Genomic DNA, 12,500 nt, shown 5'->3' with positions numbered 1-12,500 from the left:
GACCCTCCTCTCTTTTCATCCATCTCTCCTGACCCTCCTCTCTTCATACATCTCTCCTGACCCTCCTCTCTTCATACATCTCTCCTGACCCTCCTCTCTTCATACATCTCTCCTGACCCTCCTCTCTTTTCATCCATCTCTCCTGCCCTCCTCTCTTCATACATCTCTCCTGACCCTCCTCTCTTTTCATCCATCTCTCCTGCCCTCCTCTCTTCATACATCTCTCCTGACCCTCCTCTCTTTATCCATCTCTCCTGACCCTCCTCTCATTTCATCCATCTCTCCTGACCCTCCTTTCTTTTCATCCATCTCTCCTGACCCTCCTCTCTTTATCCATCTCTCCTGACCCTCCTCTCATTTCATCCATCTCTCCTGACCCTCCTCTCTTTTCATCCATCTCTCCTCCTAAAATAGCCCCCTGTCTACATAATGATGACAATACATCATGATATGGTTTCAGATACATTTATTATGAAGTGAGATATTTCTAACAGCCAGTTTTTCTCTCGTTTGTCCGACAGCACTTACAGAACCCGGCCAACTTCCACACGGCAGCGACAGAGCTGCTGGACTGGTGCGGAGACCCCCGAGCCTTCCAGAGACCTTTCGAACAAAGCCTCATGGGATGCCTAACGGTAAGAAGACCCCGGCTGACCGTCTCAGTCAATCACAAGTCTTCATTACTGCTATGAGCCAATTACAGCCCTCCATTTTCCGTGTCAACCAATCACAGCATCAGTCATGTTTACTGTTACTGTTAGCAACGGTGAAGTTAGGCAGCTGCTCGGGCCGTCAGGGGCCAGTGACAGAGGTTAAAGCCGCAGTCACGCTTCACTGTCTGTGCACACACACGCGTGTACACGCACGCGGACATCGTAGTCAGTGACCCCTGGCCGACCTCTCCTGTTCTCCAGCCTCTTCTTATTGATCTGGGCAGCAGGCCAGAGTCCTACAAATCTGCTGCAGGTGTGGGAGAACACACACACACAAACGCATGGTTGCATGCACACAAATTGAGAGAGACTTTTTTTTTACAGAATTTCTGAATGTTGTCTCTAGGGATAGCATCTGTAGGCCTCGTGTGTAGTGTCAATGTTCATCTGTAAGTCAGTATTAAAGCTTCTTAATGCTTATGATAAAAAGACTACCGTATAGAATGTACCCCCCTCTGAGTCCTCTAATAGTATGGGTTCTGTACCTCCTCTGAGTCCTCTAATAGCATGGGGTCTGTATGCCCTCTGAGTCCTCTAATAGCATGGGGTCTGTACCCCCTCTGAGTCCTCTAATAGCATGGGGTCTGTACCCCCTCCAGAGTATGTGAGTGGAACAGAGCAGGAGCTGAGCGAGGAGTGGGTTCCCTATTTGACTGGAGTGTGGAGACAGTTTCCCAAAGGCTGGAGCATCAGCCTTCTCACCCGCTCCAATTTCGCTCCAGTAGCAGTCACTTCACGACCACAGGGCATGTCCGGCCCAGCATGCATTTGTAGTCTACTTGTGTGTTGCTGTAGCCCCTTGCTTTAGCTACTGTCATCTAGTACGCTAAATATTTTCATAGAGAAATTGATAAAACACACAGGTGAAAAATCAAGGTGAGGAGGTCCAAGAGCAAGAGAGGGGGTGCGGTGATAGAAGGGAGAGGGGGACTCCTAGTCAGTTAGACAACTGAATGCCTTCAACTGAAATGTGTCTTCTGCATTTAACCCAACCCCTCTGAAGTGTCCACAACTAAAGAATCATTATGGGGTCAGAAAAGGCAGGTGTCCCGAAAGCATGATAGTGTACTTATACGTGCAAATGCTAACAGAAAGGAGGTCGGTAGCTAGTGTGTCATTGTAGCAAAGTATTTATAAACAAAAAATCTGATCTCTTAAAAGTTTTGTTAATTTTCATTGTATTATCTATACAATAGACCATCATTGATTTTGGCCCAATAGGCCTGGCATTTTACATCTTTCAAGTAGCTTTCTGTTTTGATAGGGTCATTTTACCTAAAATCCGTTAGGCCTAGCTACAGAAATATAAAAAAACAACTACACATCCCTGCCCAGTCTGGCAAGAGCGTTCCAAAGGGTGTTCAGCATCCCCAGTGGCTCTGGAAGCGCTGAGAGGGTATTCTCCGCTGCTGGCCTGCTCTCCAGGCACCATCACATGGGCCTGAAACCACAGACTCCAGCCAAACTCATGTTTCTAAAAATGAATTCAAATGCCCTGTAGATGGAGCATAATAAGGCATTTTTTATTTAATTTGTATTTAATTCTAAGTAAGTCACAGCCTATATGTGCAATGTATAGAATATAATGATTTAATACAACTAAATGTTGTTTAAATGCTGAGAGCTTAATGATCCTGCCAGCCTAGTGTGTCACACTTGCAAATGCTTCACAATGTATTTGTTTGTAGTCTATAGCCTTGAAATAATTTAAATAATATAGCCTAAATAATTCATTTTTGTTCCTTCTTATGCTCCCTGTCTGGCTCCTGACCTATTTAGAGTGTTTAAATGCTGTTTAATGTGACATGTAGACTATTTGAAATAATGTGTGCGTCTTACATTTTTCATTTTTATTAAAATAATTTTCATTCAAATCCATATAGTTTGGTTTCAATACTTAAAAGTCACTTGATAGGTCCAGTTAGTCAAAGAAAGAGATGGATGTTGGTGAAATTGTGATTTTAATGAAGGGAGCGAATTTGAAGCATCCGGTTTTTCCCTGTGAGCGAGGAGCAGTTTTTAGCTGAGCGCTTGGAAAAGATGTGGAGCGATTAGTATGGGGTCTGTACCTCCTCTGAGTCCTCTAATAGTATGGGGTCTGTACCTCCTCTGAGTCCTCTAATAGTATGGGGTCTGTACCTCCTCTGAGTCCTCTAATAGTATGGGGTCTGTACCTCCTCTGAGTCCTCTAATAGTATGGGGTCTGTACCTCCTCTGAGTCCTCTAATAGTATGGGGTCTGTACCTCCTCTGAGTCCTCTAATAGTATGGGGTCTGTACCTCCTCTGAGTCCTCTAATAGTATGGGGTCTGTACCTCCTCTGAGTCCTCTAATAGTATGGGGTCTGTACCTCCTCTGAGTCCTCTAATAGTATGGGGTCTGTACCTCCTCTGAGTCCTCTAATAGTATGGGGTCTGTACCTCCTCTGAGTCCTCTAATAGTATGGGGTCTGTACCTCCTCTGAGTCCTCTAATAGTATGGGGTCTGTACCTCCTCTGAGTCCTCAAATAGTATGGGGTCTGTACCTCCTCTGAGTCCTCTAATAGTATGGGGTCTGTACCTCCTCTGAGTCCTCTAATAGTATGGGGTCTGTACCTCCTCTGAGTCCTCTAATAGTATGGGGTCTGTACCTCCTCTGAGTCCTCTAATAGTATGGGGTCTGTACCTCCTCTGAGTCCTCTAATAGTATGGGGTCTGTACCTCCTCTGAGTCCTCTAATAGTATGGGGTCTGTTCATATTTTGTTTTTTAATCACTCGCAAATTAAAGATGATGCCTTATGTTACAGTGGCATTGCTTACAGCCTACTATTGTACTGGCTGTGGTTTTGTCTTGTCTGTGATTGTTACCTCATTGAATATACAGTGGGGCAAAAAAGTATTTAGTCAGCCACCAATTGTGCAAGTTCTCCCACTTAAAGAGATGAGAGAGGTCTGTAATTTTCATCATAGGTACACTTCAACTATGACAGACAAAATTAGAACAAAAAATCCAGAAAATCACATTGTAGGATTTTTAATGAATTTATTTTCAAATTATGGTGGAAAATAAGTATTTGGTCAATAACAAAAGTTTATCTCAATACTTTGTTATATACCCTTTGTTGGCAATGACAGAGGTCAAACATTTTCTGTAAGTCTTCACAAGGTTTTCACACACTGTTGCTGGTATTTTGGCCCATTCCTCCATGCAGATCTCCTCTAGAGCAGTGATGTTTTGGGGCTGTTGCTGGGCAACACGGACTTTCAACTCCCTCCAAAGATCTTCTATGGGGTTGAGATCTGGAGACTGGCTAGGCCACTCCAGGACCTTGAAATGCTTCTTACGAAGCCACTCCTTCGTTGCCTGGGCGGTGTGTTTGGGATCATTGTCATGCTGAAAGACCCGGCCACGTTTCATCTTCAATGCCCTTGCTGATGGAAGGAGATTTTCACTCAAAATCTCATGATACATGGCCCCATTCATTATTTTCTTTACATGGATCAGTCGTCCTGGTCCCTTTGCAGAAAAACAGCCCCAAAGCATGATGTTTCCACCCCCATGCTTCACAGTAGGTATGGTGTTCTTTGGATGCAACTCAGCATTCTTTGTCCTCCAAAAACGACGAGTTGAGTTTTTACCAAAAAGTTATATTTTGGTTTCATCTGACCATATGACATTCTACCAATCTTCTTCTGGATCATCCAAATGCTCTCTAGCAAACTTCAGACGGGCCTGGACATGTACGTCTGGCACTGCAGGATTTGAGTCCCTGGCGGCGTAGTGTGTTACTGATGGTAGGCTTTGTTACTTTGGTCCCAGCTCTCTGCAGGTCATTCACTAGGTCCCCCCGTGTGGTTCTGGGATTTTTGTTCACCGTTCTTGTGATCATTTTGACCCCATGGGGTGAGATCTTGCGTGGAGCCCCAGATCGAGGGAGATTATCCGTGGTCTTGTATGTCTTCCATTTCCTAATAATTGCTCCCTCAGTTGATTTCTTCAAACCAAGCTACTTACCTATTGCAGATTCAGTCTTCCCAGCCTAGTGCAGGTCTACAATTTTGTTTCTGGTGTCCTTTGACAGCTCTTTGGTCTTGGCCATAGTGGAGTTTGGAGTGTGACTGTTTGAGGTTGTGGACAGGTGTCTTTTATACTGATAACAAGTTCAAACAGGTGCCATTAATACAGGTAACGAGTGGAGGACAGAGGAGCCTCTTAAGGAAGAAGTTACAGGTCTGTGAGAGCCAGAAATCTTGCTTGGTTGTAGGTGACCAAATACTTATTTTCCACCATAATTTGCAAATAAATTCATTAAAAATCCTACAATGTGATTTTCTGGATTTTCCCCCCTCATTTTGTCTGTCATAGTTGAAGTGTACCTATGATGAAAATTACAGGCCTCTCTCATCTTTTTAAGTGGGAGAACTTGCACAATTGGTGGCTGACTAAATACTTTTTTGCCCCATTGTATTGGACGGTTAATAAGAGAGATTAGCTCTAGACTACCTAGTTTGAAGCTAGTCATGTCTATGTCATCAGAGAGACAGTGGATGAGTGAATGCTTGGAGAACACACACACTCATCTTATTGTGTGCAAATTCCACAGATACACACACACACACTTCCTGTTTGATGTCTCTTTCACTCATTGAAAAATCACCTCCACTCTAAACGTGACTCAGTAGTCTAGGTTCACTAGATGATTAAGGTTAGCAAATATATGCAGAGCTTTGCTAAAATCAATCTCTCTGAACCCATCTTAGGACAGTGGTTTACTAGGACAGTGGTTTACTAGGACATTGATTTACTAGGACAGTGGTTTACTAGGACAGTGGTTTAATAGGACAGTGGTTTACTTGGACAGTGATTTACTAGGACAGTGGTTTACTTGGACAGTGGTTTACTAGGACAGTGTTTTACTAGGACAGTGGTTTACTAGGACAGTGGTTTACTAGGACAGTGGTTTACTAGGACAGTGTTTTACTAGGACAGTGGTTTACTAGGACAGTGGTTTACTAGGACAATGGTTTACTAGGACAGTGGTTTACTAGGACAGTGTTTTACTAGGACAGTGGTTTACTAGGACAGTGGTTTACTAGGACAGTGGTTTACTAGTACAGTGGTTTACTAGTACAGTGGTTTAATAGGACAGTGGTTTACTAGGACAGTGGTTTACTAGGACAGTGGTTTACTAGGACAGTGGTTTACTAGGACAGTGGTTTACTAGGACAGTGGTTTACTTGGACAGTGGTTTACTTGGACAGTGGTTTACTAGGACAGTGGTTCACTTGGACAGTGGTTCACTTGGACAGTGGTTTACTTGGACAGTGGTTTATTAGGACAGTGGTTTACTAGGACAGTGGTTTACTAGGACAGTGGTTTACTAGGACAGTGGTTTACTAGGACAGTGGTTTACTAGGACAGTGGTTTACTAGGACAGTGGTTTACTTGGACAGTGGTTTACGAGGACAGTGGTTTACTTGGACAGTGGTTTACTTGGACAGTGGTTTACGAGGACAGTGGTTTACTAGGACAGTGGTTTACTAGGACAGTGATTTACTAGGACAGTGATTTACTTGGACAGTGGTTTACTAGGACAGTGGTTTACTAGGACAGTGGTTTACTAGGACAGTGATTTACTAGGACAGTGATTTACTAGGACAGTGATTTACTTGGACAGTGGTTTACTAGGACAGTGGTTTACTAGGACAGTGGTTTACTAGGACAGTGGTTTACTAGGACAGTGGTTTACTTGGACAGTGGTTTACGAGGACAGTGGTTTACTTGGACAGTGGTTTACTTGGACAGTGGTTTACTAGGACAGTGGTTTACTAGGACAGTGATTTACTAGGACAGTGATTTACTTGGACAGTGGTTTACTAGGACAGTGGTTTACTAGGACAGTGGTTTACTAGGACAGTGATTTACTAGGACAGTGATTTACTAGGACAGTGATTTACTTGGGCAGTGGTTTACTAGGACAGTGATTTACTTGGACAGTGGTTTACTAGGACAGTGGTTTACTTGGACAGTGGTGGTGCGGAAGCAGTCTTACAACAAAATCTGTGAGTAAACTAAATCTTCCGATAAGACTGTAGTTTTTAACAGATGCTCAAACAATGTTCCTGCCGATCTTTTAATTTCCTGTGTGTGTGTGTGTATATATATATACAGTGGGGAGAACAAGTATTTGATACACTGCCGATTTTGCAGGTTTTCCTACTTACAAAGCATGTAGAGGTCCAATTTTTATCATAGGTACACTTCAACTGTGAGAGACGGGATCTAAAACAAAATCCAGAAAATCACATTGTATGATTTTTAAGTAATTAATTAGCATTTTATTGCATGACATAAGTATTTGATACATCAGAAAAGCAGAATTTAATGTTTGGTACAGAAACCTTTGTTTGCAATTACAGAGATCATACGTTTCCTGTAGTTCTTGACCAGGTTTGCACACACTGCAGCAGGGATTTTGGCCCACTCCTCCATACAGACCTTCTCCAGATCCTTCAGGTTTCGGTGCTGTCGCTGGGCAATACGGACATTCAGTCCCTCCAAAGATTTTCTATTGGGTTCAGGTCTGGAGACTGGCTAGGCCACTCCAGGACCTTGAGATGCTTCTTACGGAGCCACTCCTTAGTTGCCCTGGTTGTGTGTTTCGGGTCGTTGTCATGCTGGAAGACCCAGCCACGACCCATCTTCAATGCTCTTACTGAGGGAAGGAGGTTGTTGGCCAAGATCTCGTGATACATGGCCCCATCCATCCTCCCCTCAATACGGTGCAGTCGTCCTGTCCCCTTTGCAGAAAAGCATCCCCAAAGAATGATGTTTCCTGCTTCAGGTCATTGACCAGGTCCTGCCGTTTAGTTCTGGGCTGATCCCTCACCTTCCTCATGATCATTGATGCCCCGCGAGGTGAGATCTTGCATGGAGCCCCAGACCGAGGGAGATTGACCGTCCTCTTGAACTTCTTACATTTTCTAATAATTGCGCCAACATTTGTTGCCTTCTCACCAAGCTGCTTGCCTATTGTCCTGTAGCCCATCCCAGCCTTGTGCAGGTCTACAATTTTATCCCGTATGTCCTTACACAGCTCTCTGGTCTTGGCCATTGTGGAGAGGTTGGAGTCTGTTTGATTGAGTGTGTGGACAGGTGTCTTTTATACAGGTAACGAGTTCAAACAGGTGCAGTTAATACAGGTAATGAGTGGAGAACAGGAGGGCTTCTTAAAGAAAAACTAACAGGTCTGTGAGAGCCGGAATTCTTACTAGTTCGTAGGTTTTCAAATACTTATGTCATGCAATAAAATGCTAATTAATTACTTAAAAATCATACAATGTGATTGTCTGGATATTAGTTTTAGATTCCGTCTCTCACAGTTGAAGTGTACCTATGATACAAATTACAGACCTCTACATGCTTTGTAAGTAGGAAAACCTGCAAAATCGTCAGTGTATCAAATACTTGTTCTCCCCACTGTATGTGTGTGTGTGTGTGTGTGTGTGTGTGTGTGTGTGTGTGTGTGTGTGTGTGTGTGTGTGTGTGTGTGTGCGCGCATGCTCGTTTATTCATGCTTGCACATATGCCTATTATTGCTAGTCAAGGGAGTACTGTACTAATATTGATCAATACCCCACTTGGAATGAAATATCAACACCACTTAAATACTGGCCTGTTTCATTGCTGTTGTTAATGATTTTGCATAGATTATTTATTCCTGTAGAATCTAGATAGATATATTTCATTGGACTGCTTTAGAAAGTAAAGACTTCTCCAAATTGCCTTTTATATAACTAGTGTCTTCAGAGATATTTCCTGCATAAGTAGAGAGCAGGAAATTGGAGAAGTTGGTCACTAAGGCAACCATGGCTAGCATTTAGAAGTGAGTTCTAAAATGGCACAGTTTCTTTTAGAGTGCACTGAATATGTTGATAAATACTTACTGAGTTGATAATGCTGTGTTGACTCACTGAGTAGGGGAGTGTTCTGGTTACTGCTGGGGACAGCAGAAAGCCTTGCGGTTAGCCAATAACTGAAAGGTCGCTAGTTCGAATCCCTGAGCCAACAAGTTGAACAAATCTGCCGATGTGCCCTTGTGCAAGGCACTTAACCTATGCTCCAGGGTTGCTGTTGATAATGGCTGACCCTGGCCGTAAGCCCACTCTCCGAGGGTGTCTCGGGGAGTTGGGATATACAAAAAACACATTTCCAATTCACACATGAGTATAATACCGGTACACACTTGAACATGTGTGAAATAGTACAACTATTAACGCCACCTCCATGTTGTTATTATGACTTGATTGTTCTCTTATGTTCTCACTTCTTTTTTCCCTTCCCTCCCTTCCTCCATTCCTCTCCTCCTCCCTCCCTTCCTCCATTCCTCTCCTCCTCCCTCCCTTCCTCCTCCCTCCCTTCCTCTCCTCCTTCCTCCTTCCTCCATTCCTCTCCTCCTCCTCCCTCTCCTCCTCCATTCCTCTCCTCCCTCCCTCTCCTCATCCATTCCTCTCCTCCCTCCCTCCCTCCCTCTCCTCCTCCCTCCCTCTCCTCCTCCCTCCCTTCCTCCATTCCTCTCCTCATCCCTCCATTCCTCTCCTCCTCCCTCCCTCTCCTCTCCCCTACCCTCCCCGCTCTTTCCCTCCCTCACTCCCCTCTCTTTCCATCCATCCATCCCTCCCTCCGCCCTACCTCCCCTCTCTCTCCCTCCCTTCATCCCTACCTCTCTCCCTCTCTCCCCCCTCCATCCCTACCTCTCCCCCTCCCTCCCCTCTCTCTCCCTCCCCTACCTTCCCTCCCCTCTCTCTCCCTCCCATCTCTCTCTCTCCCTTCCTCCTTCCCTCTAGGTGGTGAGTCGTGTAGCAGCCCAACAAGGCTTTGACCTGGACCTAGGCTACAGGCTTCTGGCTGTTTGTGCTGCTAACAGAGACAAATTCACGCCCAAGTCAGCAGGTAAGAGACACCATCATCACTGACTAAATGCCAGGGAACTACCAAGGTCATGTTCATTAGGGCACACAACGGAAAACGAAAATGAGCATTTCTTATTGGACAAATCCAGGTAGTCCCGTCTTGTTGCAATTTGTTTTCTTCCGCTTGGTGCCAAATGAACACCACCCAGGTGAAAGAGGATTGTAAAATAAATAGTTACCCGTCTCATGCTGAAGTGCAGGCTAGGAACTCACAGTATGTGACATAACTACTGTTGAACTCCACTGCCCAATGTTTTAACATTTCCGGAGGCCGTTTTGTGTGTGTTGTTCTCAGTATGAGTTGATAACGTTGATTGTTGTCGCTAGAAGGTTGTATGATCAGATCCTGGTTACAGGCATGGGATGCATCCCGAATGACACCCTATGGGCCCTGGTCAAAACCAGCCCACTATATAGGGTGCCTTTTGGAACACAGCCATGGTCATGTTTCAGGGCTTCTGTGGTTTTCTTCATTTCTGTCTTCCGTTGAGAAGAGCTGTCCCAATGGCAGGCAGTCTCACAGAAAACAGTCAACTCAACTATCTCTGCGCACGCACATACACACACGCACGCACATACACACACACACATGGACATTCACACACACACACATACATACACACACATATAGACATTCACACACACTCACACACACACACACACACATACATACACACGCACAACAGACACACACTACACACTACAGTAATGCTGTACTCAGACACTTTGACTTTCAAATCCAATTCCTCCGATCCATACCACACTGTATTCCAGAGTGTCCATTTGTCTGAGTGAAATCTGGACAGGCAGGGGCAAGGGAGGGAGAGCGATGGATGGATCGATGGTTGGAAGTAGAGGGGTGTGGAGAAACGCCTGACAAAGCCACAACAGGTCAGAATTAAGATAAAGGGATGTTTGAAAGAACTTTGAGTAACCATGGTTACCTTGAACGTTTTTGTGGTTCTAATGGAATGGAATTGGCTTGTTTTTGTGGTAAAAATTTGTTAATATTAAGTGGTAAATATTTGTTAAATAATAGTTTACTTCCAGTATGTTGGAACCAATACACACAACAGAATTACTTTTCTCCATTTCATCTCTCATCCGCCTCTGTGTTCATCCTTAGAGAGCGTTTTCAAAAACAACTGTTTCTCATGTAAGTCATCTAGAAAAAGTACCTTTCCTTTGTGGTTGATCCTCCTGTTAGAAGGACCCAAACAGACAGACAGACGGACGGACGAACGGGCGGACGTTAGTTAGTTAGTTTATATGGACAGGCCTGTTTCTTCCCCCTGTATCTGTATTGATGGTATAATGTGATTGTCGTCCTGGGCTCAGGTTGGACTGTGTGGTCTATAGTTAGAATCATCTCCAAGCCTTCTGATCTAATAAAGAGAGTCTGGCCTTGACCTGGGCCCGATGCGTCCCAAATGGCACCCTATTCCCTATGGCCAAAAGAACTGGACTAAGGGAAGATGGTGCCATTTGGGACGCAGACTGAGAATGGGTTTCAGAGGAAGGAAAGCTTAGAACTGATGGAGACAAATGGGAAATGTACTGAAGGGAATTATACATGGGAGAGGGAGAGGAAGTGTGTAGATGGAGGCAGATGGGGCTCAGACTGGTCCCACTCAGCCAGCCAGCATCCATCTTAACTCGGGTCTGTCTGAGGAACCAGACAAGAAGGAAACAGACGCAGTAAAAACACACAGACATTCTTAAGGCGACTATGTGAGGCTGGAAGAGATGATGCACCAGCCCGTCCTGTGTGTGTGTGTCTCCGCCCGCATAAAGTGCAGCCCTAGCACAATCCCCTGACAGCCAGGCTGGCAATATAGGGCCCCACATCTGACACATAGGAGCCCAGACAGAGAGCAAGAGTCTTGGATCAACTCTGGCCATCTCTGGGGAGGGGAGGGCCAGCCTGGTTCTCCATCCCCCAGCTCCACTCTGTATGCTGATCAATGACCGGACGCTTATTACAGAAGAGATGTTCAAATAAATTGTCTGCACACTTATAGGTCAAGTATTCATGCAAATGCCATTTACAAATGTTAACTTTACCTCTATTTGTAATGGCTGTATTATGCTCTAGGATATCTAGGGGTCTGCATGTTTTACCATGCAATACGCTTCAGCAGAGATTTGAATTGCGATTTGCGTTGCTTTCAGTGTGAGTTTACCTTATTGTAGCCCACCTAGAAAAAACTAGCTAGCAGTCTGAAATGCAAGATCCTCCTACAGTTAACCACTAGCTGTTGCTATGGCAGCATTACTATCTGCAGTTAGCCATTAGCTGTTAGTCTCTAGCAGTTTCTGTATCGTGGATTACCTAGCTGTAGCTAGCCATTAGCCATTGCTGTGGATTACCTGCAGACTGTTAAGGGTGCGCTTAGCAATGTCCCTGATAATTGTTACAAAGACCAGAGCTAACCCTAATCCCATTCCTCACATCTGACTGACTCATTTGCTAGCTAGCTGTAGTTTCCCTCAGACGGGCCTACAAGGGGAAGTGGATAGACCTAAGGCACAGAGCATCATCTAGGTTTAGTACAGTGTAGACCAGTGGATATTTAGGGTTACCAAACTGGTTCTTGGTTCCTATCTGGTGGCAGCAGTCAGTCAATCATTCACCTCTATTTTATTTGGTCCACCTTTCCCTGAAGCTGTCTCTGTGACATTCAATAAACACAACAGTGTCCCTCAAAATGACAGCCCCCACAGACATTCTCACCTCTCGCTTGTAATCCTCACCGCTTACATATTTGGGTGTAGAAACATTTCAGACAGCTACTTTTCTGAATTCCTGAGAGGGGCTAGTTTAGAGTTGTTCTT

General features: G+C 44.6%; 1 protein-coding gene across 6 annotated transcripts in view; it reads left to right on the top strand.

The window, feature by feature from the left end:
* Positions 1 to 12,500, top strand: part of LOC129836491 (zinc finger MIZ domain-containing protein 1-like) — a 316,322-nt gene that overhangs the window by 267,863 nt on the left and 35,959 nt on the right. For all 6 annotated transcript variants that reach the window (XM_055902766.1, XM_055902768.1, XM_055902764.1 and 3 more), the window contains 2 exons: positions 522 to 635; positions 9,540 to 9,645. In XM_055902766.1, the coding sequence (XP_055758741.1) occupies positions 522 to 635; positions 9,540 to 9,645 (220 nt within the window). The remainder of the gene's footprint in view (positions 1 to 521; positions 636 to 9,539; positions 9,646 to 12,500) is intronic.

Source organism: Salvelinus fontinalis, chromosome 37 (genome assembly GCF_029448725.1).
Source record: "Salvelinus fontinalis isolate EN_2023a chromosome 37, ASM2944872v1, whole genome shotgun sequence".
Taxonomy (NCBI): domain Eukaryota; kingdom Metazoa; phylum Chordata; class Actinopteri; order Salmoniformes; family Salmonidae; genus Salvelinus; species Salvelinus fontinalis.
Note: the sequence above shows the minus strand (reverse complement) of the source record. Positions and strands in the feature narration are given on the sequence as shown.